Here is a 27,962-nt window from a genome sequence, read left to right on the forward strand (position 1 = left end):
GATGTGCCTACATTCCAATGATAAGATCAGTATATGTCCAGAGTTCCAGGAATAGGGCAGATGTGCAGTATATTGTGATAATGCGCCTTACCTAGATGCCTGGCAACTTTGGAAGGATGAAACAGATGAGCAAGGGAAGTGATCGGGGACAGCTCGACGATGTACGCTGTAAAGTGAGATCCGATCTTCGACTGGCCGCGTTGCCCCAGTGACCAACTCTACGTCAGAAGTATCAATGGACTCTCACAGTACACAGTACACAGTACATTATCTACACTTTACATGTTCTTTCAATGAATTCAACAATTATACACAGTCAAAGCCTGGCTTATATGAATTAATCCGGGGAATATGTCGAACAAAATCAACCTGCACTGCAGGCATGCTCTAGATCGAGTAACCCTCATTCTCCTCGGGTAATCGTTCTCGGACAGTCTCTCCATACACTGTTAACGGAATAGAAATCTCGAACGATTCACAGTTCAAATACTCCAGGGCAGACAACACTTGGTTACGATCATCAGATGATATAGTCTCTAGCAAGCGAGTTCCAGATGGTGGGGCCCGATCGCCTCGAATACTGGAAGTGACGAACTCGAATCGCAGTTCCCAGTCCAGAGTCACGCCGCTAGTCACGATCGTAGGCGTGGCGGTGATAGGAATTGCAGGACTGAAGACCACGCGAGTGGAATGGAGTGTGTTCTCGAACAAGGAAGCGTGAATGCGTCGTGTGGTACGGTGGATACTAGCACTGGACCGTATGGCCAGTGTCGGGTTGACTTTCTCCGAGGTTTCGAGTGAGGCGCGGACTGCAAAGCAAGGAATGGTAGCATGCTCAAAATCCATTGTGGCGATGATGGTCTCTCCGAGACGGTGAATCGGTCGATTCAGGGATACCACCGCGATGCGTTCACCGTCGCGGGCAATCTCAAAGCGATTGGGACTGCGACGAGAGTTAATCGCCTGGTTACTGCGGAGAATAGCGAAGTCGATGACATCCTTGCAGGTGAGCATCTGCGGTAATCCGTCGACACTAGGTCGTCTCGAAGGGAGGGCGCCAGGCGGGAAAAGCGTATTGGAACGTGCACGTTGCTCCAGAATCTCATCTACATAGCCAAGGAAGTCTGCTGCAGAGTGATGTGTCTTGCTGACACTTTGGTTTTTCGTAGTCACAGGCGTCACTGGCCCGATCTTCTGCACCTTTGCTTCGTCCCGTAGGAGTACATAAGGCGACATCAAGTCATGCCCAAGAACTTCTCCCTTTTCTATATGGATGTTAGGACCCGAGACAGAATAGAAGGGGAGCAAATTCACGTACCATTCACGCCACTAAAAACACGGAAGGGTATGTTGATGCGGTTAACCTTTTGAGGGTCTTTTGGCCCACTGGGACGCTGAGTTCCAATGACCAGATTATAAGAGATTTTGATTGCTTTTCCTTTGTGACTCGCCGGGAGCCCCTTAGGGAGGGAAAATGAGAAGGAATATGACTGTTCCTCCCCTGGTGCCAGTCGAAGGTCGACAAAAAGTAGCGATTGCGAGGTAGACAGCAGCGGAATGGATCTCGATGATGTTACACCGCGCATCTCGCGTAGCCCATCCAACTCGTTATTCGAAAGAAGACCACTGATAGACTCCTCAATAGCGTTCCATTTCAAGGCGCCCCAGAACCCACCAGTTTTACGTGGTTGCTCAGTCGGCGTTGGGCGACCAGGAAGTCCGCCGGGACCCGCTGGGCCACCAACAACTCCCTTCCGCTTGACCTCCTCGAAAACTGACTGGTTCACTAAAGAGCCATCAACGGTGAATGATGCGCTGACTTGCGCATAGCCCATCAGCAGCGCCTGGCTGTTGACGGTCCTGGAAGGAGATGTAACTACGGAGTGATGCCGCGCATGGCGCATGGGAGGGGAGGTCGCGCACCCTGGACCGAGTAATTCGTGTATTCAGAGCCGAGAGTCTCGGTGGAGTGGTCGCTGACCGAGTAGAATTCACCACTGCTCCGGCTGCTCCCATTCCCGCTTGTTGCTGATATGATCCGAGTCAATTGCTGATGTGCCGGTCCAGTCTGGCCCTGAGCATCTCGAACGGTCAATCTACCGGTCGATGATGTACCGGTGGTTGTTGCCGACTTTGGTGAGGGAGTGCGCGCTGTGCTGCTGTCAGTCGATTCGGCTGGAGGCGCGGCCGGAAACTTGAAATCCAGGGGAGGCGGTTGGGACCGTCGGGGAGGTGCGCGCATTGGCTGCACTGGTCCTATTGGGCTAGTAGCTAGGGATCCACGGCGGCTGGCTCGCCCGAGATGTGAAGTATCAACTCTCAGGTTGCCATTGGGATGCTCGCTAGGAGCCTCCGTCAATGGGAAAGGAAAAGCATGAGTGGGGGTTCTCGCTGATGGAAAATCTGTTAGACTAGTAGTCCTCGATGCCTATTTGCGATGACCAATGTACCTTTCTTATTATAATCCTCATAGCTATCGTTCCTCCGTGGCAGGACCTGAAGACTCGCCGAGCGCCCATGGCCCCTGGCCGGTTGAGGTCGGTTATAGTGGTGGTGCGGGGAAGGTGTCGGGTCGGGTTGGCCTTCGCTATCAATGGAGAGGATTGAAACAGATCGTTTGTGGCCATGACCTGGCTGCCATGCTCGGGGTGTAGAGGGGCCACTGTTCGGGGGAAAGCTATGTGAGCCGGTCAACGGAGTGCTCAGAGACGAGGCTGTCCGGTGAGACGGCTTCCGTTGGGAACTGATGGAAAATGACCGCCGACCGGAGAAGAGGGCCTGGGAGGATTTGAACCCAAAAAAACTGTCCGAGTTCGGGTTTGGCGTGGGGGAATGGTTCGCGATTCGAGAGAGCCTTCGTGAATGTTGACCTCCTTCGCCTTTATTGTTGCCGTCGGCACTAACCTCAGCCACGTTCTTGAACGTGATGGTGCATTCCACATCCTCCCCCGCAAATATAGTTTGATCCTTCCATTTCACAAAGACCTGGATGTTGGATGACATGGCGGTCGTGTCAGCATGTGGACTGCAGGCCGAGGGGGTTTCCTGAGGCCTCGGAGGAGTTGTCGACGCGGGGAGTTGTGGTCAGGTCGAAGCTATTGGTGAGGTGTGCCAATAGGAGCATTCTGTCAACCCCAATGAACACGTAAAGTTGAGGTGGGTGGCCGAGTTCGTAGAGTTGACGGAGATATCCTCCCGAGCTCTCCAAGGGCGTTGCTCCGTTGCTCCAAGCTCCACCCCGAACTACGGAACGAATGACATATGATACCCACCTTCTTCCTCACATCGTACGTTCTAGGGCAAATAAAAGTGTCTGTCTTGTTTATTTACTGTGATTCACCAAGATATTAAGGATTAATGAAATATTGTACAGGGGCCCACATTGAGACCATAGCTATATTACAGAGACGACCAACTATCTCCGCTCACGATTATTGTCTTCGTAAAGCACATGGTAATCCGAAACAGGTCGTGTGCGGTCAGTCGAGGGCCGAAGACCAAGTTCAGCCATGCGACCCCAGATTCGGTCGTGTCGCGTCTCCCATCGCTTGCGCCGATGCTCCATCTCGTCTTCCGATGGGCGCCATTTGCTTTTCAAGATCCGACGGATAGCTTCCGGGGAAACCCCAAACTCTTCAGCAAGAACAGGGGTTGTGAACTTCTCTGGAGCTTTCGCATGAAGAGTACGAATTCCGTCGAGCGCATCGGGTGAAAGCTTTTTGATTGGACTCCAACCGGTGGGGAACTTCTCTTTCAAAGCCTCTTTTTGCACTTTCCAGGTCTCGGGCCTGGTGTTGCCGCTCCTTGCCGCATCCTCTTTTGCTTGGTTGATTTTGTCTAGCTCAGCCTTGCGAAGAGGATCTTTCTTTGCTTCCCTTCGTGACTCGTTGCGAAAAAGCCTGCGTTCTCTATCGGATCTTCCAGTCCTTTCTGAGTCCTCTCGACGGCGGTTCGGTTGGCGCTTATGTGAACTCCATCCACTTTTCTCGGCCCTTGGCTTATCCATTTTGACCCTCGTTGATGCGTGTTTAGATGGCTCGGTGGCATCGGTAGGGTCGATAGAAGCGGAGTGTCCAGGGACCGCGTTATCTGCTTGAATATTCTGGAGATCACGCAAGTGAGGCATTGACGCGAAGGTTCGTTTGAGTTGAGATCCCGAAGAAATGAGAGGACCAGAGGCAGGAGAATGACGGTAAGTAATCATCGGGGAGGCGCCCAGCTTGCCGGCGAACTGAGAGCGGAAGACATTGCGCAGAACGGCAGGGAGAGCCAGCCTCGAGGATGCAGCGCATGCAGTGGGCATGTTGACTTCAGATATAGGCGGAAGGGGATTTCCACGCAAAACAGATTTGGTAATGGGTAGATGTGAGAGCTGGAGGTTGAGTGAAGGGAAAATATTTGGTGGCGATAAGAAGAACCGGGGCAGGACTGATGGTGGCCTGATATATCAGGCGTCAGTATCAGAACTCCTCCGACCTACTTCAATGAAGATGGACTATTTTGATATCAAGGCGATAGACATTTAAAAGCGTTTATGTCTTCAAACACTTCGATATTGCCAAGTAATGGCCAGCTGATAGACTCACGAAACAGAGGTGTTGCGAGTCAGGCTGTCAGCCTCCTCTATCTACACAGTAAGGGACTCTTTCCCACTCAGAAACAGATTTAGACGTATGAGCAAGCTGCTTGTACTTTGTAGAGAAAAGAACCAGTTGCTTCTTCCAATCTGAAAACATGTACTGCCTGCTATCCAGACCGAGATGCGCAGAGAAGGTGGCATTCCTGAGCCCAGCATATCGCTCTGTGATCTTAGACGCCCAATATGCAAATTGTACATAGAAGCGATGATGATACCATATGTGTGATGTATCACAACCTCAGAATAGACTGGTCACATTAACAGAAGGCAGCCAGGTCACGAGTGCAGTCTGAAATTAGGGCACTGGGGAGGTATCCGAAGCACGTGCAACTAAGTCGAGGCTCTGTATGACCCTGAATGTCTTGAAAGTCAATTTCTCAACCTCCCTCTATTATCTGCTCGGGCATTATCTACAGTACTACACCATATAACTATCCAAACAATCCTTGTAAGAGCTCACCTTGAGCCGGTCTTAGTGCGGCGACCTGAGCGTACACGACCCACCGTTCATCTCGCAGATCCAACACAGAGATCCGAAGCTTACAGAGTACAGCAAGTGAAATCGATCAAACTGTCAAACTGTCAGATTGTCAGATAGTCAAACACAAAGAGACCGGGCATATGGCCAATCAAACCAGTTGAAGGACATCTCCTCTATGGAGCCAAGGGGGGCAGCACTTCAAAGGTTCAAATTCCGATCGGCTGGAATGATCTGCTTAGCGCGGAATGAGCTTTGTGTTTTGTACCCTCTTTCTCTTTCCAATTGACATCGGAGTCGGTCGCCAACACACTCACTCTCTTTTGAAGCTCCAGGTAAGTTCAAAGTTTGTTGTGAATAGCGATAGGACTTGGCTGATCAGAGCTTCAGTTTAGCTTGCCCCCACTAATTTTACCATCCTCCCACACGACCCTCTCCTGAACACTCTCGTTACAAGTTCTCCAACCTATTGCAATTTGACTGGCACCAACGGACAGCTTCTAATGGACTAGCCTTTAAATGCAAACACGTCGCGCTCTTAGAGCACCCTGAAGCAACGATCACCGCCTCCGTCCTCGCCGTGAATATGACTTCTACCACCCCTCTCGGCGCGAAAAGCAAGCTTGCTGGGCCCGGCGCATCCTTGAAAATCACACCTTCGAACTCTCCAATTCTTCGACCGGGCACACGATCTGCCAGCAAGACATCCCACCAATCCTCCTTATCTCTCCAAACCGTTATCGGCACGACCACAACAACACCCAACGGCTTCTCGAGTCATGACCAGAGCAAGAGCTTTGCGCTATGTGCTGGGTCAGCAGCGGTGCTCGCAGAACTAGATGAGAATGACAATATTACACAGCGTTTCTTCCGTGCTCGGCCTTCTGCGACCAGTGTCAACCCACCAACTTCCTTTTACAACCAATCGACCCCTCCGACCACCCCAGACCCCAGATCACGATCTCTGTCTCATATCCGATCGAATCCGCACTTCAATTTCGCCAATGGTTCTCCGTCAAGCGAATCTGGTGACCCCGGTAGTCCCCGCGCATGGTCCTCAAGAGAAAGAATCAAGGCAGTGATGAGTGTTTCAATCAGCCCTAATGGAAGATTCCTTGCAGTGGGAGAAGTAAGTGGGGGACATTGAGATGAACCCATGGCCCTCAACAGTAGCTGACAATATCAAGACCGGCTACAACCCTCGAGTTTTGATATTTTCGACAGCAAAAGATGCTTTACCGGATGTACCCTTGTCCATATTGAACGAGCATACGATTGGCGTTCGCAGCTTGGCCTTTAGCCCCGACTCACAGTATCTGGCATCACTCGGCAGCCCGAACGATGGATTTCTCTTCATCTGGACAGTGAACCTCAAAAATGGGTCAGCCAAGCTACACTCTGTGAACAAATGCACCGCATCTATCAAGGATATGTGCTGGGTTGGCCAAAGCTTGGTGACGTACGTTGGATCCAAATGACCGAAATCAACAACCCGACTAACGCTGTTGTTTAGGACTGGTCTGCGACATGTCAAGGTCTGGCGTCTTCCTACTGTAGAACGGCCGGTTTCACCAACGAAGACCCGTCTGAATGTTGATGGAGTCGGGCCATCGCCTAATCCAGCCCCGAAAGCACTATCTGGCAGGAATTGTCTTCTAGGTGCACTAGGCGACAATTCCTTTACCTGTGTGAGCAGTATTTCCTCTCATGAAGCCGTGATCGGCACAGATTCAGGCTCAATTTGCTATCTTGATGATCGTGAAGGGACCCAGAAGATGATAATAGTCAAGCAAGTCGGATTCAGCATTACATCATTAGCCGTGGATTTCGACAAGGAGTCCGTCTGGCTAGGTGGTCGCGGAAGGCAAATGCAGCGGGTCTCGTTTGACGTTCTACGATCAGCTAGCTCCAGGCCGATGTCTCCTGCACGCTTGGAGAAGGGAGCAGCTGACAAGAAGTGCAAGGCGCCGGCAATCACTTGCATGGGATCTCTCAGTACGCATCTGATCACCGTTGACTCCACTCGCGCGATTCATGTCTATCAGATGGACGCTTTACGCGAAGATGGTGAGCAAGAGGAGTGTGAAGCTTCAATGCTGGCTCATCGGGACCCAGTTCTCGGCATCTGCCGAATGGACGTTCCCAACGAACTGTCCGCGGACTTCTTTACCTGGTCCCGCAATGGCTCTGTAAACTTCTGGGATGCGCAAGGGAAGTGTCGAGGTTCGAAGAACATCGATCTCGAACAATACCCGGGAGGCGATGATGACACGGCGAATGAACTCAAAGTTTTGAAAACTGCGGAGGGTGCAGGCTGGTTTGTCTCGGGTGACAAGTTCGGCGTATTGCGGTAGGTGCAATCTTGAGATCCAGACCAGGCACTTTTGCTGACCTCTTGGATCCAGAATCTTTTCAAACTCCGACTGGACTTGTCTCAAACAAGCCCGCGCGCATGGCGGAGAGATTACAGATGTGGTCATTCAGAAAATGGACGAGTCCTGGTTGATAGCTAGTTGTGGGCGTGATCGGATGGTGCAACTCTTCGAGAAACGAGACTCCGAATTGCAATTGATCCAGACCATGGATGACCACGTTGGTGCTGTTGGACAGTTGATGTTCGTCAATGATGGCGAGAAACTGCTTTCTTGCTCTGCGGACCGCACCGTGCTCATAAGGGAGCGGGCGACACGCGAGGTGGATAGTGGTACATCTGTTGCCTACCTGATCTCACGGGTTATCACCCAGAAGGCTTCGCCCGTGTCGATGACGCTCTGTCCAGATGACTCGGACACGCTATATCTTTCCACCATGGACCGTTACATCTCGAAGTTTGATATCCCCACTGGGCGTCTTCTTCACAGCTTCAAGGCATCTGATTCGGAGACCACTGATGCTGTAATTATGGGCTCCTTGACAGTTGCATCTGAGATTCTGGGTCAGACTCCGAAGATTCTCGTCGGTGTTTCAAGCACAGACAAGTCTGTTCGTGTCTACGACCTTGAGAGAGATCAGCTTCTCACTGGCGAGTTCGGTCATACAGAAGGCGTGACTGCTGTGTTGCTCCTGGAGGAACGCGATACCTCCGAGGGATCCCAGCCCAAACGCACTGTGGTTAGCGCCGGTATGGATGGTATCCTGATGATCTGGGACCTGTCTATCCAGCAACAGATCTCCTCAGACCTCATCGGACGAGATGATGATGACACTCCTGCGAAGGAAAACGCCGCGGCGAGACCGCCACTCCGAAAAGTCCTCTCTCGCAGCGAACTTGCCGGGTTCCAACGTCCGGATAGTCCCAATCCTACGACCCCAACACCCATGCGCGAGCACTCCCCAGTCCTACTCCGCAAGATGTCACGTCTTTCACTAGCCCCATCTTCGCTGAAAAACCACTCCGTTTCCGAAACAACCTCACCTCCTTCAACCCGCATCTCCCCAACCATAAGCACACCCCAAGACCGAAGACGCCGCTCCCCATCCCCAGTGAGCCCCAAATCAAAGACTCCAACGCCAAGACAGCACAATAGCGCACGCACAAACAACCGCCGCACCTCCCACGACTTCCGCAACCGCAGCAAAACAACACCACGCAGCGAATTCGGAAGCCTGGACAGTTCCACCGAACAGCTATGCCGCACTCTCCGAGCCTACCGCAAGAAGCTAAATGGCTCAAGCCAGCCCCTCCAATCGCAAAAAGAACTCGAGCGAGAGCTCAGTCTCACGCTCCGCATCGTGGCTGGTCGCGGACAGAGCAGCGACGAAAGTGCCGAGACGGAGACGGATAGCAGTGGCAAGGACATGGAGCGGGAGCGGGACCCAAGTTGTGCCACGCCCAAGTCGCCTCATATCCCCCGCCGCATGCCCTCTACCCCGTCGTTGCGGCAAAATGGGATGCGCCAGACTTCGCGGAGTCGCTCCTGTGATGCGAAACGTGAAGCATGAACACATCTTCTCTATCGCTCTGCTTGGGAGAAACAATGCATCTTTGGTGTTTTACTTTACATGGAGACGCTATGGCACTTTCATAGCCTTTTCTATGACCATTTCACTTTCTATCTAGCGGCCTTTGGCTCATTGCATTCTCTTGATTTTCCCTCTTTATCTCTCGGCACCTTTGCATCATCTACTGGTTTTTAGTGGCCTGGGCGATCTTTCTTTTCTATTTCTATCTTCATTTCCCCTCGCTGATCTGTTAAGAGATCATTTCACTTCTGATGATACCCATATTTACCCTTTTTAGCTGTGCCTTGTCACTATCACGACATTCAATCTGTCTCCTTACATTCTACATTCTCTTCAAAGCAAGCACGAATAAACTCGGTTTCCTAGTCCCGACTTCACCGTAAACATGGCCTTTACTTTCGCTGCTCCGGCCCACTGATTAGATTGTCCAGAGGCATCTATTGAGCACTCAGTCCACGCTCAGCCCACACCCGAAGGGGCACTTTGCCCCACAATATTGTTTATTCGAAGACCGTGGTTTCGACAGCCCTCTTTCCATCCTCCAGCTGTGCTGGGTCCGTTCACGGACCCTTTTCGCCGCGGCTAGTTGGATGATTGGCCCACAAAACGCCTGCAAAAAAGACCTGATAAGAAGGTCTTAGAAATATACAAAGACCTGTCGGAACCACGGTTCTCAATCGTGATAGAGATGTGGTCAATGCGCATTGCGTTGAGACACTTGTATAAGATCAACGAAGTGGAATCAGACAGATGCCCCTGCGGAGAAGGTTCTCATATCTTGAAAGCGTTGAAGGTACGGAGTTTTACCATGTATGCCAGGATTCTCCAAGCTCCTTCGATTTAGACAGTAGAAGTATCTCTTGCTGGTTTCTCTCGATTTCTAAATCCCCAGAAAACTTGCGAACACAACGCAACAACGGGAATACCGAGGAGGAGAACCCATGTTACCAGCCATAGAAGTACCACGGCAATAGAAAAGAGCCAAAATGCTCTGTTCATCTCTTGCAGCTCATCGTCTGAACTGTGAGACCAAAGTAGATCCACCGGAACAGCGAGCGCAACTTGCATCGATGAAAGAGCGATAGATACGCTAGCAAATAGGAAGACGAGAGGAAAAGTTGCTCTCTCCATAAATTCGCCAATGGACCAGCAGGAAGTCTCGTAGAACCATCTGGTGCGAGTTTTATTTGGACGGAAGATCCGGACCACCCAATTTAATCGCGAGAGACGCAACTGTCCATAGTGGTAGCGCTTTGCAACACTATCGTCTTCAACGCGAAAGTGATTGATAAAGATTGACCATTCGACCCAGTCAACCTCAGTCGGGATCAGATAAGACTCCTTCGCGATCGCAAAGTCAAGAGGACTCTTGACGAGAGATGCGTATGAGCGCATAAACCCTATGGCAATCGCGCTGTCAAACACCGAAGCGGCTGGCTCGGGGCTTTTGGGAACAGGCGAAGGACTTTCCGACGATGCTCCCTTCAGAGGCTGCAAATACCGTACCCAGAATTCATGATTTAGCAAACATAGAGGTACAGGCTTAATGTAGATCTTGTTCCTGTCCCAAATGAGATGGAGTCTCGGGTCTTCGCTTGGGATGATAGCGCGTCCCTTGGCCTTTTGCGTATGCAGCGCATCGATATGATGTCCAGATTTCCTTGCAACTAACCACAGCTGGGCGTACAACTCATCCAGAAGCGGGGTTGCTAGTTCTTTGGAAAGGTAATCATAGACCTCATTGGGGAGAAGGCCAATAGCAGGATTTCCCGGGATGTATTGTATGGACTTCGCCCCGGTCTGCGGTTGCGAAGAATCGTCATTCGCGCTAAGAGGATTTCCCAGAAGCTCTCGATTCAGAGCACACGATGAAGGGAATGGAGCGCCAGCGTAAGTAGACATAGCATTAATGTGGTCAGGGCCCTCAGGGGCTGGATTGTAATATTTCGGAACTGCAGATCACGGAAAGATTGATATAGTTATTGGGATCATCGAATACACAAGGGTCCAATACATAACCCCAACTTGAATCGGGCGAAGCGGTCTCTCTCTTAGGCACCAATCTCAATTGGTCTAGTGCCGCCACTAGGTAGCAGCATGTATGTAAAGCGAGCTGAACCGGGCATGGAGGGAGTCGGGCGGTCTGAAACACTTGCAACAATGTTATTCCTAAAATCCATTGTGTTAAGTCCTAGTTAAGGGGGAATTTAGGAAATTTACCTACCAGGGCTGGCACAGTGAAAGCCTCACAATTTCACCAATTGGTCTAGTGCGTGCCGGCAGTATCAAGTATGTACTCCGTAAAGCGAGCTAAATGGGGTTACGGGGTACTCCGTACATGAGGTTATCATCACCATCATTGGTCTAGCGCCGGCGGTTCAGCTGCGAAATGCACAGCTGGAAACCCCTCAGATTATGACAGTCGTATGTAGCTTGGATTTTCCTTAGGTAGTCAAGCAGTGAAGCAGCTATTCACCTCCACGGTTTTGAAGCCATATATGTGAAGTCATATCCACCTAGTACAATCCGCTTATTAATTTCCGACTCCATCCACCTTCCATGGAACCGACACGGCAGAACCCACCAATCAGCGATGAACCAACCCACGACTCTGTATCTGCTCACTTTCGCTCTATCGGTCGCATTCACCTACTATTGGGTCTCCAAAAGAATTCCGAGCCGGCTCATCGCTGATCAAGCTCCAAGGGCGAGATTCGAGCTCGTTCCAGTGAAGAGCTACGTACCCGCGCGTGCTAGTGGGATCGAGTAGGTAGAACGGCCAGTCGGAAGTTTCGAGGTTGTTGACATAAACAGTCTCATATTCGTCCATGGCCTCGGATCCAACCCTGATACGACGTGGCAAGCGAGAAACTCCACGAACACCGCACACCTGACCGAGGAAACCCGCCCGAACAGTGAGCAATACGTGAACTGGGTCAGCGAATTTCTTCCCAGTGACCTCCCCCGGAGGTCCGCAAAGATGCTCGCATCTTTTTCTATAACTATGACACATATTGGAAGAGGGATGCGGTCTATACACGGCTCCAGACCGTCGGTACCCATCTTCTTGAACATATTGACGGGCAGATCCGTCAGTCGAAGTATGTGAGTATTGACAACTCCCTTAGCCAAGGCTTCTTGCTGATCACTCCGTAGGAGCAGAGCCGACGCTTGGTCTTCGTGGGACATAGCTACGGAGGTCTAGTAGTCGAAGAGGTAGGAGATTGATGTTCCTTCCATGGGGCTGAGCTAAATTTTTTAGGCGCTTATTCAAGCCAAACGCAGGCGCGAGTTCAATCATATTGTGGAGCAAACAAGGGCGATTCTTTTTCTAGGTACACCGCATCGCGGTACGAGCTTTGGCCCTTGGGGTCGGCTTGCTGCACTCGCCTTGCAACCGCTAGGATCTAATCCATTGATCCTGGCCAATCTGGAATACGACTCTGTCGTGTTGAGTGATTTACACGAAAGCTTCATCTCCAGTATACGAGATGATTTGCAAGTGGTCAATTTTTATGAGCAGAGACCGCTTTGCCTTCTCCGACTAGGGTTCTTTCGATGGCAAATGTTTGTGAGTAGACCTGAAATAATGTCCAGACTGTCACAGAGCATACTGATACAGAGAAAAGTGCGTTTCTGAGAGGTCCGCCACCTATCAGGGGAACACGGTCAGCAAAATCGGCCTAGCCGTCGATCACTACGGGCTGAACAAGTTCGATTCAAGAAATGAAAGCTACAATATCATCCTTTCAAAGCTTGCCAGAGTATTGGCACCTTTGGTTCAACCGACGAAGCGCCAATATTCCGTTCCACTTGAGACAGTACAGACCTTTATTCAGCGTGATCAGCTTTGGAAGGAGTTGGAAGAAAAGCTTCAAATACGGCACGGAAGGGCCAGCGTTCCATTTGCTGTCACTCTGCACGGATTAGAAGGGGCAGGTAAATCTCAGTTAGCCCTGAAGTTTACCGAATGTAGTGTTGATCGGTATAGCCCAATTCTCTGGATTGATGCAACACGTGAAGAAACCGTCCGATCTAGTTTCAGAAGATGCGCCGCAGAAATCGGGGTTGCGGACGAACCAAACAATCAGCAGAGTACAGCTCTTGTGGACGACCGGGTCATTCAAGGTGTACTTCGATGGCTTCGCAACCGCACTGACGTGGATGATGAATGGTTGGTTATCGTCGACAATGCGGATGACCTCACTTGGGGTATCAAAAAGATCATGCCAAAGGGAACCCGAGGAAGAATAATTATCACCAGCCGCGATGCGCAAAGTCAAAAGCTGGTCGAGAAAAGCTGCGAACAAATTCGAGTTGGCGACATGTCCCCACGAGAAGCGAGAATGGTCCTTCTGCGCCATCTGTCCGACAACGTCGACTTGCTCCCACAGTCTGTGGAAGAGGGCTGCGACGAAGTGGCGAAGAAGCTTGGATATTTACCACTGGCGATTGATCTTGCCGGGGCGTACATCGGCAATAGCGTTGCCCCTGAACTGTCCCTCGCGCGGTATTTAGAAGACTATGAGAAGCATCGCGATGAGCTCTTGCAGATGGATCATCTTCGAGGGTTATCCTCTGCGGAGAGAACTGTGTGGACGGTATGGGATACTACTTTGGAGAAAATTGAAACACAGTATCCCCGCCTGCAGCCTGGTCTACTCTTGACCTTCTTGGCCTGTTTCCAAGGAAATATTGTGCAGGACGAAATGTTTCGTCTCGCGAGTCTAGGTATGTCTACGGTCGTCAACGAGCTCGGCGAAGAGGATTCCACTGAGCTCCGAATGTTTATTCCGGAATCCGAAGGAAAGTGGGACAACTTCATATATCGACATAGCATAGATGTCCTGGTTCGCTACAGTCTAGTACAGCGGGTGCACGGGGATTGGCCTAGTACCACAATGCACAGCCTGGTTCAGTGGAGAGCAATTCGTCGCGACCAAAATCGGAATTGGCAGTCGTGGTATACTAGGTTTGTGCTTGCTGCTTGCTGCCAGATTACGGAAGAAGATCATCAGCCACAGGTTCCGTCGGCATCTTATCCTGCATCTTTCGGATGTAGGTAATATTGATCCAAACTCTATTAGCATCAGAGAAATGGGCGATGTTTTCATTCGGACAATACTGGCAAGGGTACACTATGATGAAGGACAGTGGGAGGAGGCCGAGCAGCTCTTTGTGCAGGTGATGGAGACCCGCAAGACGAAGCTCGGCCAGGACCATCCCGACACGCTGATCAGTATGGGCCACATAGCCTCAACGTTTTGGAACCAGGGCCGGTGGGAGGAGGCCGAGCAGCTCGAGGTGCAGGTGATGGAGACTCGCAAGACGAAGCTCGGCGAGGACCATCCTTCCACGCTGACCAGTATGGCCAACCTAGCCTCAACGTTTTGGAACCAGGGCCGGTGGGAGGAGGCCGAGCAGCTCGAGGTGCAGGTGATGGAGACTCGCAAGACGAAGTTCGGCGAGGACCATCCCGACACGCTGACCAGTATGGCCAACCTAGCGTTGACGTTTTGGAATCAGGGCCGGTGGCAGGAGGCCGAGCAGCTCGAGGTGCAGGTGATGGAGACGAGCAAGACGAAGTTCGGCGAGGACCATCCCGACACGCTGACCAGTATGGACAACCTAGCGTCAACGTACAGGAAGCAGGGCCGGTGGGAGGAGGCCGAGCAGCTTGAGATGCGGGTGATGGAGATGACCAAGACGAAGCTCGGCGAGGGCCCTCCTCGCACGCTGACCAGCATGGCCAATCTATCATCAACGTACAGGAGCCTTTGAAGTTTGAAATTCTATGATTTTATTTTGCTCCATCATCGTGGCCCCGTGGGTGCAGCATGAAAGTGTTGAGAAGTTGTTACAGCCAGGAAAAACTATCAGTCGGTGCAATTGATTCGTGGGCGGGGCGTACCAACACCCGGAAGGTGTGTTGGACGCTTGTGTACGATTACCACTGAGTCCGAGGCCGAATATGTAAAAGTGGTGACTACAGGATGGAGGTGCACACGTGATGGGATCTAGTCTCTGGAGAAGCCAAGGGGAACCAATCCGAAATGGTTAGGGCAAACAAAACGCACGGACCACGGACCATGTTCACACTGCATACCGAGTACTCCGTAGCGGTTGAGTATCTGCATCGAATATACCTACCGTATAAGACTGTATAACGTTGTTTCGATTCCGGATTGATATCAACGTAATGCCAGTCAAAGTCTCAAAGATCTCGCCCATTCTCTTGGGAGGGTAATCGGCTTGGATAATGATCTGTGCTAGGAATATTATCGACCCATTGCATTATGCGACTTCCTCGTGGAGCGGACGACAATCCATTGCAGACATCCGAAGAATTCACATCTGGTACGCCAGAGTCACTGTCGGCAATGCTCTCTTCTTCTGCAAGCGAACCGTCCGTGTTTTCGCAGCCCGCTATCCAGTCGTCATCATATATAGGTTCAGAGTGTGGCTTTCCTTCATGGTTTGCCAACACCCACCGAAAGATTTCAAACGAGGCTTCACGTGACGCAGTCAGCGTTGGAGAAAGAGGAGTTTGTGACTGTGGATGACATCCGGGATTTATGGGCGACATGTCAGACTGATCTCGCTGCAAAATGCTATTGCTTTGGAGCCGAAAACCTCTGTCGTGTAAGTTTGTACCATCCCGGAGTTGCCATCTCCAGTCACGATAGGTCAGAGAGTGCCTTGGGCAATTTTTATGCGTTCGGACCCGTAAAGCACAGTTTTTCTCCTTCATTTGCCCTACGGGGGGCCAAGGAGAAAATGGGAGACTATTATAATATAGCCCATCATCTTCCGGAACAGGAAGATACAAAAGTCTCCAAGCATCTTCTCTTTTGATTGTGGATTCCCCGTACGCATCACAATCAAAATACGGTCCTGAGCCTGCAACATCCATAAAGCTCTGCACTGAGGCAGTCCACGCAAATCCAATTGGGTCGAGAGGAGGCGTTCCAGATTTGGCAAGATTAATGACCTTGGGCACAAGCCCACTTAATGCAGCTCCTATCCAAAGAGCAAACAGGTTCGGACGACGGGTTCCGCACATTAAAGTGATCAATTCAATGTACCGAGTTGGTCCCTCTGCTAATCCAGATCTCTTTGGCAGTTCTTCCATAACAGGATGCAGCCAAGGACTAACAAGGTTGCAGGGGATACCAGGCTCCCAGAAAGATCCAGAAAGACTTGACATCACGACATTAGGGTTGCAACTCAGGGCCATATGATAGGCAAGGTCTTCACCAAGTGCGAGATATTCGTTCCTCATTGCTTTGTCCGGCGTGGTTTCCATTTTGTCAAGTGCAATGGTTGGCGACGGTAACTCGATCCCTTGGTCGTAATATTTGTGTGTCGGATATGTCAATGCTGCTGCAAAAGCGGCAAAATACTGATCTCCAAGGCCATATAACAAGCAGAAATCAGACAGAGCCGTCAAGGCCTCTTGGGAGGAAAGTGGGAAACATTCGACGAAGTCTGGCGCAGAAGGCCCTATGGCTTGCCATATGACTCCGAATAATGCCTCCGCTCCCAAGTCAATTGACCAAGGTGCCAGATAGACATCATCATTTCTTTTGGTGAAGACTGCCTTCCACCCTTGGCTGGGGGCTAGAATGGCCATCCACCATCGAGCAACGTTGATATCGACCTCCCCGATATCAACTTCAATCACTTGCGAGCCTGGACGCTTTGACTCGTCTGTACCCACGACATCGATCCTGCGAGCTCTTGCCGTTGAGCTAGTGTAAACAAGCTCAGCTCCATCTTGGTTTTGAAGTTCCAACAAACGTGCGGAGAGAATATAGGACCAAGCAAGAGACAAGATCCCGATGTAGTTTGAAGAATATGGCTTGGCAGTTCCCGTCGTTCGCCATTGACGGAAGGTGTCTCCAGTAAACTGACAGGAGGTTGGCGTCTGGATGCCTATCAAGACCGTTGCTCGATTTTCCTTAGACTTGCCTCCGACTTCGCATCCCGGCTCAACCACGTGCATTGTTGATAACGCAGGAGCCAGAACTGATTTCGTGGCGCCATCGGAGGAGAGTATCTCGTTAATGGCCAGGGGCTGAGTAGGTATCGAAGGGACTCTGCATAGCAGGTTCTGTAAAACACTTGCTCCAAGATGGACTCCGCCTTGGTTCGCAATAACCTTCTCGGCAAGCTGATGCCAATAGGTTCGAGCTTGATTTGTTGCGATATCCAGTTGCAATTGGGTAGGCTGAAGATGCTCGTTGTCTGAGAGCATTGTGTAAGACTAAATAGTGAAATCGAGGTTAGAGGATGCTCAATGATGGGAATGGTGAAGTCACTGTTAGCAGCTTTGACATCAACGAGCAGACGGGGTAGATTACAGCCTTTCGTTGAGCACTTGAGCCTCTGAGGGGACAGCGGTCAAGAGTTGTGAACAAATGCATTTGGATGGGGCTAGGTGCATTTTATTGAGCTGCTGGCCAATAAGCAAGTTCAATGGATGAATACCTAGCCTGCCCTACTCCTAACTTTGTGTCTCGACTCTCTATGATTTACCTACTTCGAATCAGAGAATACATTTGATCGTACATTTCTTTTAACTAGTCACTTATCATAATCTTACAGAGCTCGTACAGTTCCCCGGAGCTTCAAAGCAGCATCAGGTTATCCAGCTTGGCCTGAAGTGTCCCGGCTAACCATTGGCCTTCCGGCCCAGGCACTTGATGTGCAAGGCGTATGGCTTTATTTGCCCACCGCTTACAGACCTCATCCTGTACCACGCGGTAGTAGTCTGTCGCCCTATTGAACGTCAGGGTCGCCATCTTGGTCAGCTCCGGAGTCGGGTAATTTCCCTGGAATGGGTAAAGCCCCGAATCTGGCACATTCACGCGAAGGTTATCGCCGCTATCTAGCTGGCTTTCTTCCTCAGAATTGATGCCTGTGCCTTGTTCCACAATACTGAGGACTCGGTCGATCACCTCCTCGGCTGTCTTGGCATCGACCATATTCACATCTGGAAAACCATCAGCAGCCACGGGAGCTGGCGCGGGATCTGGCGAGATTGCCAGCATGAAGATGCAGTGCAAGTAGCGTGGGAGAGACGTGTGGAAATTGACCCGTTCGGCGATAGCGGTGGCTGGTGCCTCGCACAGAGAATCCTCACGGTTGCGAACGACATGCTAGTTGATGAGAGTCAGCACTTTTCCCGAGAAGAAAGTTTCCAGTTCAGAAGGATGAAAAGTACCTTGAGTATTTTGATCGCCAAAGCAGGAGGCAGGTCCAGCTTGAGAGTCAAATCCACGAGCGGTGGATAAAACCACGACATCGGAAACGTATCATTGGATTCACATATTTGGGCGACATCTTCCCAGCGCCCCAGGTGCATTGCCGCTTCCAGGTCAAAGAATCGCGCATTGGTAAGCTGTCTGGCTTCTTTGGCCTCCGTGTCAACCTTCGCCTCTTCCTCCCCGTCGGACCAGCCAGATAGATCATTGAGTTCCCTGAAAACAACGCGCACCTTCTCCCAGTTTATTTTCTGGTTCTTGTCAGTATGATCGCCCTGAGAAAGCGGGTCGTTCCATTCTGGAAATGCAACCCTATATGAAAGCTTAGAGACTGACCTTTCTACCTGGATCGACCTCGCCACGAGCCTCGGCGGCCTCAGCAAGAAGATCAAGGTAAGCGACTGCAAAGAAATGTGGCCGTGGCACTCCGGCTTCGCTACCAGGATATGCAATGGATCGATACAGATCTGCAAACTGTAGATATGTCAGAGCGCCAGTCAGACAGGTAGACCCAGAAAGAACCCCGGAAAGTCCAATGGTATAGATCTCAACGAACCTTTCTGGAGTATTGCAAAATGGTGGTAGCCCATTCGAGACCAGGAGATTTGAGGAGTTTCCGGGCGATCTCGTAAGTCGTGCGATAGAGCCATTGGACTTGAGTGATCGAGACCGTCGTGGGGCCACCTTCGATCCCGCTGTTTTCTCTGGCATAATTCAAAGCTATTCGACAGTCAGTATCGCATACCGCTCTGGCGTAAGTAAGTGGACAGTGAACACGAACCAAGGTGGGTAACATTCTTGATCAATTCACCAAGCCGGTAGCTGAACCCGTGGGATAACTCTTTCAGAAGAAGAGTGATTACAAACCTAGACCAAGCAAATTAGCCTTGTTGACGACTCGTAGAAGACAGCTCTTACGTGTAGTGCTCCGCAGCAGTGAAATCCTCATGGTAGATTTCTTTCCGGGTCATGAATTTCTGAAATTGCTCCAGGCAAGTGAGCAGGGCACTTGACTTGCGCAGTCTGTAGGCTTCCATTGCACAGGACAACACAGCCAGTTGTTTCTGTGAATCGGGCTGTTCAGAGAAACCGAGCACGAAGAAATCTGCGAAATAGTTAAGAGTTGTTCAAAAATCCTGGAGATGATCTACTTACTGTTGGTATTCTTCCCCTCCATCATAGTCAGTTTAAACTCCAGGTACATCCTCTGGAGATCAAGTTGGTCTTGGACAAGACCACGGGCCAACAGCTCACGAGCATCTGCCAAGCTGCCGTCAAGCATGTGGCATGTAATCAATTTCCTGAGAATATGTCAGAGCGTGTCCCAAGGTGATAGTCATTTCCCTCCCGACTGACTTTTGAATAGCGATGATGAAATCCGTCGAGCAGGCGTGCCTGATTTTGGGAGATGCGCAAATGGAAAGCCATTCCCGTGCTTCCCAGAACTCATGTTTTTGAATGGCAGCACCTATAAGTTTCCAGACGCACTATACACAACCAATTAGCTCTTTTGAACGAGGACTGCAATGAGAATGATGGGGTTATGTCATACAGCAACGATGGCATGAGCTGCTCCGGTGCTAAAATCAGAAAATCCACGCTTGTCCAGGTCATCGATCAGAAACCACAGGCCCCCCATACCGTCCAAGCCAGTATCTGGCCGTCTGCTCGTCAGCAGAGCGAAAGCAAGGAAGCATTTCTCCGTCCAATCATGCGATGGCATAGGACGCGCGAGCAAAATTCGAAGTGCTTCCATTCCGTCTTCCAAACCACTACGCGCTATCAGCAATGTTTCACATGGGCTCGATGTGGCAAGGTACCCTCTGTAGCCCAAGCCTCGGGCGAATTGATAGATACTGTGTCACTGGTCAGTAGTGTATAGATAAACATAGGCCAATCGACGCTGGTAAGGTGACTTACACAGGCATATTCAAGTCCGTTAGGCGATTATTTTCAACGAATCCTTGCAGACCTATAGCGACAGAGTTAATACAGTCTATTCAATAGAGTGGTCTGGACTCCGTTTAACCTTTAAGTAAGTCCTCGACGCTGGTAGTCTCATCTTTGGAAGAGAGCTCAAGAAGAACGACAGACGGGTGTTCTGGGTAGCGCTGATATTGTCAACTTCAAGTCATCCATATAGGCTTCTCAGGGCATACCTCTTTCAGAATGATCATTTGAGTCATGCGGGTGGTGGCCGGCCCGGGGGTTTGGAGTTTCGTGCAAGCCACGACTACGAAATGTTAGTCCAGAACCCAGATCTTCGACAATTTTCAGCCACTAACCAAGCGAATGTCGAATAACGAGATCCCACTCGTTGAAAAACGGAAAGGCCGAACCATGGTCGACATCCAGTTCTTGCAAGTGGTGCAAGGCCCTCTGAAGCCATGTCACCGCGAGCTCATGATACTGCTGTGCAAGTGCCTGGTCACCCATGATGAAACAAGATTCGAAGGCCATCTGTCTATGTCGCACCGTGGTTGGCTCGGGCACGTTGGCCCAGAAAATATCGACCGCATCTAGGAGGCCTTGCAGCCAGGCCTGGCATACTATGTCAGTTCTTGAGGGGACATGGAAAGAGGATCGAAATAACACGACTCACCAGGCGGACATGAAGCAGGTAGAATGCAGTCAAAAGACCACGATTGACGCTCGGATCAACCTCGGGATGAGAGTCCTGGATACGATTGAGCTTATCACCTACCGCTGTTATGATATTCACTGCGAGCTCTGATTCTCCGTTCACTGTACTCGGCGTTAGATGTGGGGAAGTCCTCATGTCAAAGGGATGCAATGAGATACCGATGCAAAGGCGTGTAGCGACGAAACCCAGTTCAACGGCTCGAATCAAGCCTATAAGAAGTCAGTTGGATTTGTTCCAGTCTATACAGACAGAGCAAACACAAACCCAGAAGATCAGGTGCCTGGGAACTGTTCAACAGGGCAAAGGCGAAAGCCCTGACTTTTGCAAGCATCCGCAAGTTCTCTGGATTACTACCATGTGAAGCCGTCATGACGGTGCAGCGATTCCAGAGGTTCGTAGCCTGCCTATCAAGCCGGCTAGCTGCCAATCCTGTGTCCACGGGATTGAATGGATTCGTGTTGAGGGAATTGTTGAGTTCCAGGAGGGCATCTGGAGTGAGAATGGGGGCTGTCGGCGAGGAATCCGTGTTCAGCACTCTCTGCAAGAGGAGGCCGAGTTCTATGGCAGAAGCCTCGAGTTAGATGATTTGTCGAAGACGGGACGTGAGGTGAACCTGATACCTTCCAAGCTCGCAGCTGGAGAGCGCACTGGATCCATGACGATGACCTAGAGTAAGTGGAAAGAAAGATGAATGATCTTGAGATGATAGATGATGAACAGATGATGGATAAAGCGTGAGATATGGATGAGGGGAAATAAGAGGGAAGAAAGAAGGTCTGAGAAATATAGGGACGTAAGAAGTGAGAGTCGCCGCGACAACGCAACCACGATCCAACGTCTGAGTCGCGCAACGCAAACGTTTGCACTCTGGAGCAAATCCGCTCCTACTGTCTACATCAACGTGTCAATAGACCCAAAACAGACTCTTTGGTATTGTACATATCCTAAGCACTATACATGAAGCACAGCCAACTCCCGGCCCCACCAAGCAGTTAAACAAAATGATAACAGCAAGTATAGCTCCTTGCTTGACAACAAATGACAGTCTATCTGACAGCATTATCCATACTACCTCTGAATGGGAAGGAAGTTGCCAACTATGAGTGACGGGCTGTATATGGTTAGCTCTAGCACTCTAGTTTGTGCCGAATGATGAACACTTACATATTGTGGTTATCTCGTCTGATCGTAAACGAAAAGCAGCAGGTAATCCCATCGCTCTTTGAGTTGGGATTGGGGCTCTTCAGTGTGCAACTGGTGAGCATAGCCTTTTGGGTGTTGTCGAAAGCAATGGCTCCGAACTTCTCCCAATAGCTCACCAGTTGATCTTCCACGATAATCTCATGGATAGCAAGTTTGCCCTGTGGAGAAGAGACTTGTCAGCTGGGTGTGATGTGACATGGGATGGTTGATGAAACTCACATCTCGCAGGCCCTCAACTGGAACATCGATCAACTGCGCCATCTCGTTGTTGCCTCGGAAAATCTCGCCCGTTCGACGCCAACAACAGGCGGGAATAGCCATACTGGCAAAGACACGATCGTACTCCATGAGACTCCGTTCAAACCACATCTCCACCAGAATAAGTTCGATATCAGTCAAACTTTGCATGCGTTCTCGGAACTTGGGCCGGAACTTGTCGAGCTGCCGAAGAATCTTTTGCCGGGATATTTGTTGCATGTTCTTTTCCATATACTGATTCAACCGTGCGTATCCCTTAACATAATTGAATGGTTTCAGTAATCCAGCGTCATATTTCGCCTTCAGAAGCTTGTTCATCCGCTCCTCTGGTGGATCAGTACCCGCCGGGTCGGCAGCGGTCATGTAGTATGTTTCCCGGGCTTTGTCATTGCCCAATGTTGAAACTGATTGTTGAATCGAATCCCCTGACAGACCTTGGCTTTGTGCTGGCGGCTGGAGTTGCGTGGGAGTAGCCAAACCATTTGGCATTCCCATAGTCATCGAGTTCATCAACGATGAATCGTTGTAGATCCCTGGCATCTCTTGATTTTGGAACATTGCCCCGTCATCCAGAAGACTGTTGCTGAGGAAATCTCCAAGCAGGTTGTACTCGTTGGTGACTTCGTGCGCATTGAACATGTATGACGGATGGAGAGAATGCATATCTTGAAATTGATTCTGACCACCTGCCCAGTCGTTGTATTGCATGACTGTCCTACCACGTCAGCTGAGTCCGGGGGGCAAACCAAGCTTCATTGCAAACTCACGCGGTGGGTTAGCATCAAGGCCCTGGCCAGATAGAGAGAGATTCCCCGGCGGCACCGTTGAAGGCGGATTCACGGCCGAGGGAGCGATTCCAATTGTAGTATCAGGGAATGGTTGCTGACCAGCAGCATCGGCGGTGTCGACACTCCTGGGCATGCCTTGAATGGCGCCTAACTCAGTCGACGAGCCTTCTTCGTCTGCGGCCGAATTATCTTGTTCACCACGTCCCCGCTTCGGAGTTTCCCTCGGCTCATCATGGCATAGGTGACCGATGTTTCGCTTTATACACCTGGTGCATGGCCGTTCCTTCATATAAACAAGTCAGCTGGTGCAATCCTATTTGCGCAAGTTCTGTGTTCGGGGTTTCAGACGCGACGGGTCGCGAAGAGGGAAAGGGGAGACAAAGGCGTCGTACCGAGTCGCAGGTCATATGCTGTCCCACACGAACAAACTCCATTAGCAAAGCCAGTTTCTCAGAAAGATGGGTGCGGGCATTCATGCCATCGCCTAACGCATATAGTGATTAGGCTTAAAGCATCTTTGCGGAGTTCAGCTTACCGAGCGGCGACAATAGACACAGGCTGGAAGTATGGAAAACGCTCGTTAGCAAAGATGTTCTTATCGTTATGCGCAACAGAATCGGCCGCCCACAGATCCCTGTCGCATGCTGCGCAACGGCACCTTACCGTGATTCACTTTTCGGCGCTTCTTGGGACTAGAATGACTGCCCGAGCCGGTCGTTTCGGCCTTGGCCGCAGATGTGTGTGAGTCCTTGACGCTCGTTTCCTTCCCTGCATCAGTGGACCTGGCCCCAGCATTGGAAGCGCCCACCGGCGCATTCCTTTCAGTCATCGTGCAAAAGAATTTCAGAAGCACCACCAGGGCTGTAGTGAAATGGCTGCCTGCAGACCAGTGGTTTTAGAAGAGTTGGTGAATGTCGAAAGTTCTTCGGCATGGAGAAAGCGGAGTCGCCCCTCCGAGCTGCTCCGCAGTTCTGTTCTTCGGGGCACACGCGCCACATTCCGAGTCCCCGACCTCGGTCGAGGGATTACGTTTTCTACTCTTACAATTGGCTGGTGGTTTTTGAACGAAACATCTGTGTAGAATGCATGGATTCACGATTTCTTGAATTATAACTGTCTGGATTCTTCTGCTCGCACAATTTCCATGCGGTGGAGCCTCGGATTATCAGGTGGATCATCCTTGAACAAATCTCCCCAGATTGGACCGGGGTGCTTGATACTCGCTGCATGGCCCTCCACGACCTGATCCGCGGTGACTACCATGTTGCTACCCCTGCATAAGCATGTCTTCTATCAATGGGAGACGCGTCCAACCGTGTCCGGTGCCACTATATGCAGTCATTCGGTGGGTGCATTGAAATGTGAGCACGCGACAAGGATTGCCTATGCGATACCATGTTGCCAAGATCGGTATTTGGTTGGCTGTTTCAGTGAGCTCACAGAACCTCAGTCCGAGGTCCTTCATGTGTCAATAAGCATCAACGTTCGGGCCTAGTGGTGGCTTGGATGGTGCAGTATGAACCCCTGAAGGGATCAATCATTGGGCATTGAATACAGATCCAAGGCCGCTTGTGAACGAGTGATGGCATCGGCAAGTCCTGTGAAGGGTGCAGTATTGCTTTGCATGGATCGAAGGTGGCCATGCAGTTGTTTAATGAGCCCTTCAGCTTCGGGATCGGTGCTTAACTGAATTGGAACGAATTTATCAGCTGACAGAACGAGCGCGAATAATTTTCAGGCAGCACATACTTCGTCCAGTGTAAGCTGGCCATCTTTCGCGCCGACAAGCGTAAAATCAGAGGACATAGAGCCCTCGCTCCGAGGAAGCGCATCCAGGCGTCGGAGCACGGGGTGTTCCTGCGTTCATTAGCCAACGATACTCAAGTAGCAAGGTGGCATGGTTGCATACGTTCTTAGTCTGCCGTTTCCTTTCCGCCTCGGCACGTTTAGCGTTCTTGTCCATTTCCTGAAGCGCCTTTGTTTCCTTCGCAAGAAGCGCCTCCTCCTTAGCAATCTCCGCTTTCAACAGATCAACGCTATCATTCATGGTAGCCAAGTGTGTCTCAAGCGAACGCTAAAACGTAATCAGTACGGGTCGTCAACAGTCATGGCGGGTAGCATACATGCTCATTCAGCGCAGATTCATAATCGAAGTTCGAGTCTTTCGTTATGGGCGGAAATGGCATGCGCGGAAGTCGTTTGCCTAAGCTGAAGCAAGACAGGGTCCAATTAGCATCATCCGTCTTCGAACGATGGGCTGCGCACGACTCAGTATGGGAGGCCTACTTTCGCACGACCGCTTGCACGGCGCTCTGTGCCTCGATTCGTTTGCGCTCATTTTGGTTTCGCATTATCACCGGTCGCTCGAGGGAATGGAACATGTCCTTGACCTTTTCCTGGACGGGTTCTGGCAGGGGGGCCCATTTCGACTTGATTGTTTTCTCTGGGACGCGACGAACTTGAGGTTTGAGATAGGCGTAGCGCTTAGGATCTTCCTCGGCATCATCATCGTCGTGTTTTCGTTTCGGGGGCATATTGCTGAATCGTGGTTGGAGCTGTCCAGTTCCAGAATTAAAGTTGGGGAGTAAACGCGTCTTCACATGCAGGCAAAATAGAGCGGTGGGCGGTGGGGACTGGAAATAATGGGGTAAACGGGGTATTCTCACATGTCAGAGTGGCTCGGCCATCCTTGACGTCAACTGAGAATGAAAGCTACGATGCGCTTAAGTATACTAACATCGATCTGGAATGGTTTCAAATAATTGCCAATAGAGGCCTTCACATTATGTACTGGGGTATCGATGTATGCCAAGAACTAGCTGGAAGATGACTTGTATCAACCACAGCAGAGCGGCGAGATAGAAAAATAACAAAAAAAGCACGCAGAGAAAAGAACTGGTATCTTGTCGCCGGTGTTGCCCGCTGAAATGCTTACAGACCACGCAGAGAAAAAAAGAGGCAGGGGCCATCCATGAGATCATAAATCCAGGCTGTGATCATTATCATCGCGGCATCACCAAGCCGTTGATAGTCTTTAAATCATGCAGTTGGCTTTGGAGAATATCATTCCCTCGAAGAAGGTCTTCAAGCCAGTCGGCGGCTCCAGTGAGCATTGCGCTTTTGCTGAAGCCGCCGCCTCTGAGCGCAGGAACCAGCGTGCATAAATCTTCGAAGCCCTGGCGGATGAGATTGCGGCGCTTCTGCTCCGAAAGAATGTGGTTGGTCCTCTTTTGCTCTTCGGTAAGATTCTCCCGCGCAGTCCTGGAGCCTTGCTGCAAACGGGCTTTTCGAGACATGTCTGTGGAGACCCGCCGGCCTTTGCTGATGGACCCTCTGGATTTCCTTGAGTGAGGTCTGCCGTCTTCATCGGAAGAGCAATCGTCGCCCTCCTCTTTTATCGCTCGTTGCCGCTTTCGAGGCTGTGAGCTATCGTCTGGGGCAACTCCACTTCGGAAAACAGGCCGTGGAGGAGGAGGCCCCGCGGGTTGTTCTGGACTGGGTGCTCGTGTATTTGCCGCACTGCTTTGTGGTTCGAAACAGCCGAGATGGTCGAGCAAGTCATTCGTCCGCTGCTCCTCATCAGGCTGGTCGGGGGGACGAAGGTAACCTTGGTCCATGAAACCAGCATCTGAGCCCCAACGCAGGGTGCGAGCCTTCCTTGATGGATGTTGGTCCGCAGGAATAGGGTCACGAACGTCAAAAAACATCTCCGAGGTATGATACCCAGTCGGGAGATCAGGTCGAGGAGACGAGATGGAACCGGGAGCAGAACTGGCAGTTTGCGGGATATTTGTTGATTGTGTCCCATTGTTGGGAAGATGATGTCTTGCAAAGGCTTGCTGTGTTAATGATGATCCTAACTCTGACCCATTCAAACCACTCTGATAGAGCATTGACGCTGCGGCAAATATATCCGAGCCTGTAGGGTTGCCTGGTATCATCCCACCACCAGCTTTGCCCAGCATATGTTGCTGAAATGTAGGTTGTGATAGAGAGGTTGTCGAGCCCTCGAAGTTGGGTGGTAGTTCAGCTGACCAATCGAAGGCTGGTAGCCCTGGTTTATGTTCTTGTCGCATCCACATATCATTCGTAAATTGGTTCGCATTCATGGTAGTAAAGAAGTTGTCGAGCATGTTGGATTCATTGTCATCAAGAAGGGAAGGTCCCGGGGGCAGAGCAGGGGCTTGTTCAAAAGGAGTGTCCATGGGTGAGAGAAAGGAGTCTGTGGTCAACCGTCAGATTAGCGAAGCATACGAGATCATGTCTGACAATACTCACATCCGAAAGGAGCAGCCGGAGGGGACGTGCGTCCAGTCTGAAGTTCAGTTGTGTGACCATTCATTGTTGAATGAGGTTCAGATTCAAGAAAAACAAGTGATGCTGATGTTTCAGTGAATGGGGTTGCTACTCTGATGCCAACAGTAGCGCGAACCAAGGCGACACTGTCATGCCTTTGACCCCAGTGTATGGAGTAGATGTATGTGCTATCAGATGCGATGAACAAGGTTCGGACTCCACAAACGAGGGACGCGGGGAGCTCAAGACCACGAGGTTCTCTGAGGCTGATAATGCGATGCAATGAGCTACTAGCCGCTTCGGTTCGCGCGCAATGAGCTTAGGGGGAATCTGAAAATAAAGCAGAAAGTAAAGAGAGAAAACAAGAGGGATCAAGCAACTTTCAGGAAGTAAAGAAAGATCCGTCCTGGGGTAGAAGAGTGGAGAG

At 50.7% G+C, this 27,962-nt stretch overlaps 10 protein-coding genes across 10 annotated transcripts; 2 read left to right on the forward strand and 8 right to left on the reverse strand.

Moving 5' to 3' along the window:
• Positions 1–387: 387 nt before the first annotated feature.
• On the reverse strand, positions 388–3,003 carry N7515_007700 (putative intracellular protein transport protein (Sat1); the record flags this gene model as incomplete). The annotated part of the gene is made up of 4 exons (XM_056668444.1): positions 388–1,265; positions 1,319–1,860; positions 1,881–2,391; positions 2,451–3,003. 4 exons carry the CDS (start codon positions 3,001–3,003, stop codon positions 388–390), a joined length of 2,484 nt encoding a protein of 827 aa, XP_056518274.1.
• A 412-nt stretch (positions 3,004–3,415) lies between these two features.
• On the reverse strand, positions 3,416–4,303 carry rrg9 (mitochondrial ribosome assembly protein RRG9; the record flags this gene model as incomplete). The annotated part of the gene is made up of 1 exon (XM_056668445.1): positions 3,416–4,303. The coding sequence occupies one exon, from the start codon at positions 4,301–4,303 to the stop codon at positions 3,416–3,418; it is 888 nt and encodes a 295-aa protein (XP_056518275.1).
• Positions 4,304–5,703: 1,400 nt separating this feature from the next.
• On the forward strand, positions 5,704–9,059 carry N7515_007702 (WD40 repeat domain-containing protein; the record flags this gene model as incomplete). The annotated part of the gene is made up of 4 exons (XM_056668446.1): positions 5,704–6,246; positions 6,305–6,576; positions 6,631–7,467; positions 7,523–9,059. 4 exons carry the CDS (start codon positions 5,704–5,706, stop codon positions 9,057–9,059), a joined length of 3,189 nt encoding a protein of 1,062 aa, XP_056518276.1.
• An 861-nt stretch (positions 9,060–9,920) lies between these two features.
• N7515_007703 (uncharacterized protein) lies at positions 9,921–10,982 on the reverse strand (the record flags this gene model as incomplete). The annotated part of the gene is made up of 1 exon (XM_056668447.1): positions 9,921–10,982. The coding sequence occupies one exon, from the start codon at positions 10,980–10,982 to the stop codon at positions 9,921–9,923; it is 1,062 nt and encodes a 353-aa protein (XP_056518277.1).
• Positions 10,983–11,673: 691 nt separating this feature from the next.
• N7515_007704 (uncharacterized protein) lies at positions 11,674–14,861 on the forward strand (the record flags this gene model as incomplete). The annotated part of the gene is made up of 7 exons (XM_056668448.1): positions 11,674–11,846; positions 11,895–12,050; positions 12,104–12,185; positions 12,237–12,296; positions 12,343–12,651; positions 12,710–13,890; positions 13,952–14,861. 7 exons carry the CDS (start codon positions 11,674–11,676, stop codon positions 14,859–14,861), a joined length of 2,871 nt encoding a protein of 956 aa, XP_056518278.1.
• A 433-nt stretch (positions 14,862–15,294) lies between these two features.
• N7515_007705 (uncharacterized protein) lies at positions 15,295–17,337 on the reverse strand (the record flags this gene model as incomplete). Its single annotated transcript, XM_056668449.1, has 1 exon — positions 15,295–17,337. The coding sequence occupies one exon, from the start codon at positions 17,335–17,337 to the stop codon at positions 15,295–15,297; it is 2,043 nt and encodes a 680-aa protein (XP_056518279.1).
• A 373-nt stretch (positions 17,338–17,710) lies between these two features.
• Positions 17,711–21,647, reverse strand: N7515_007706 (SPO22/ZIP4 family meiosis protein; the record flags this gene model as incomplete). The annotated part of the gene is made up of 18 exons (XM_056668450.1): positions 17,711–18,241; positions 18,307–18,621; positions 18,683–18,820; positions 18,903–19,066; positions 19,128–19,213; positions 19,265–19,451; positions 19,502–19,647; positions 19,703–19,833; positions 19,899–20,118; positions 20,167–20,202; positions 20,267–20,318; positions 20,376–20,457; positions 20,506–20,579; positions 20,632–20,887; positions 20,949–21,091; positions 21,149–21,199; positions 21,255–21,548; positions 21,611–21,647. The coding sequence occupies 18 exons, from the start codon at positions 21,645–21,647 to the stop codon at positions 17,711–17,713; spliced, it is 2,943 nt and encodes a 980-aa protein (XP_056518280.1).
• Positions 21,648–22,058: 411 nt separating this feature from the next.
• On the reverse strand, positions 22,059–24,068 carry acuM (gluconeogenesis transcription factor RDS2; the record flags this gene model as incomplete). Its single annotated transcript, XM_056668451.1, has 6 exons — positions 22,059–22,101; positions 22,155–22,351; positions 22,413–23,161; positions 23,219–23,522; positions 23,632–23,723; positions 23,903–24,068. 6 exons carry the CDS (start codon positions 24,066–24,068, stop codon positions 22,059–22,061), a joined length of 1,551 nt encoding a protein of 516 aa, XP_056518281.1.
• A 704-nt stretch (positions 24,069–24,772) lies between these two features.
• Positions 24,773–25,773, reverse strand: N7515_007708 (uncharacterized protein; the record flags this gene model as incomplete). Its single annotated transcript, XM_056668452.1, has 5 exons — positions 24,773–24,925; positions 24,989–25,096; positions 25,149–25,313; positions 25,363–25,447; positions 25,526–25,773. The coding sequence occupies 5 exons, from the start codon at positions 25,771–25,773 to the stop codon at positions 24,773–24,775; spliced, it is 759 nt and encodes a 252-aa protein (XP_056518282.1).
• Positions 25,774–26,241: 468 nt separating this feature from the next.
• N7515_007709 (basic helix-loop-helix domain-containing protein) lies at positions 26,242–27,581 on the reverse strand (the record flags this gene model as incomplete). The annotated part of the gene is made up of 2 exons (XM_056668453.1): positions 26,242–27,461; positions 27,518–27,581. The coding sequence occupies 2 exons, from the start codon at positions 27,579–27,581 to the stop codon at positions 26,242–26,244; spliced, it is 1,284 nt and encodes a 427-aa protein (XP_056518283.1).
• Between the last annotated feature and the right edge of the window lie 381 nt (positions 27,582–27,962).

The sequence above is a fragment of the Penicillium bovifimosum genome (genome assembly GCF_028826915.1).
Source record: "Penicillium bovifimosum strain IBT 22155 chromosome Unknown utg000006l_segment0_segment0, whole genome shotgun sequence".
In the NCBI taxonomy this organism is placed as follows: domain Eukaryota; kingdom Fungi; phylum Ascomycota; class Eurotiomycetes; order Eurotiales; family Aspergillaceae; genus Penicillium; species Penicillium bovifimosum.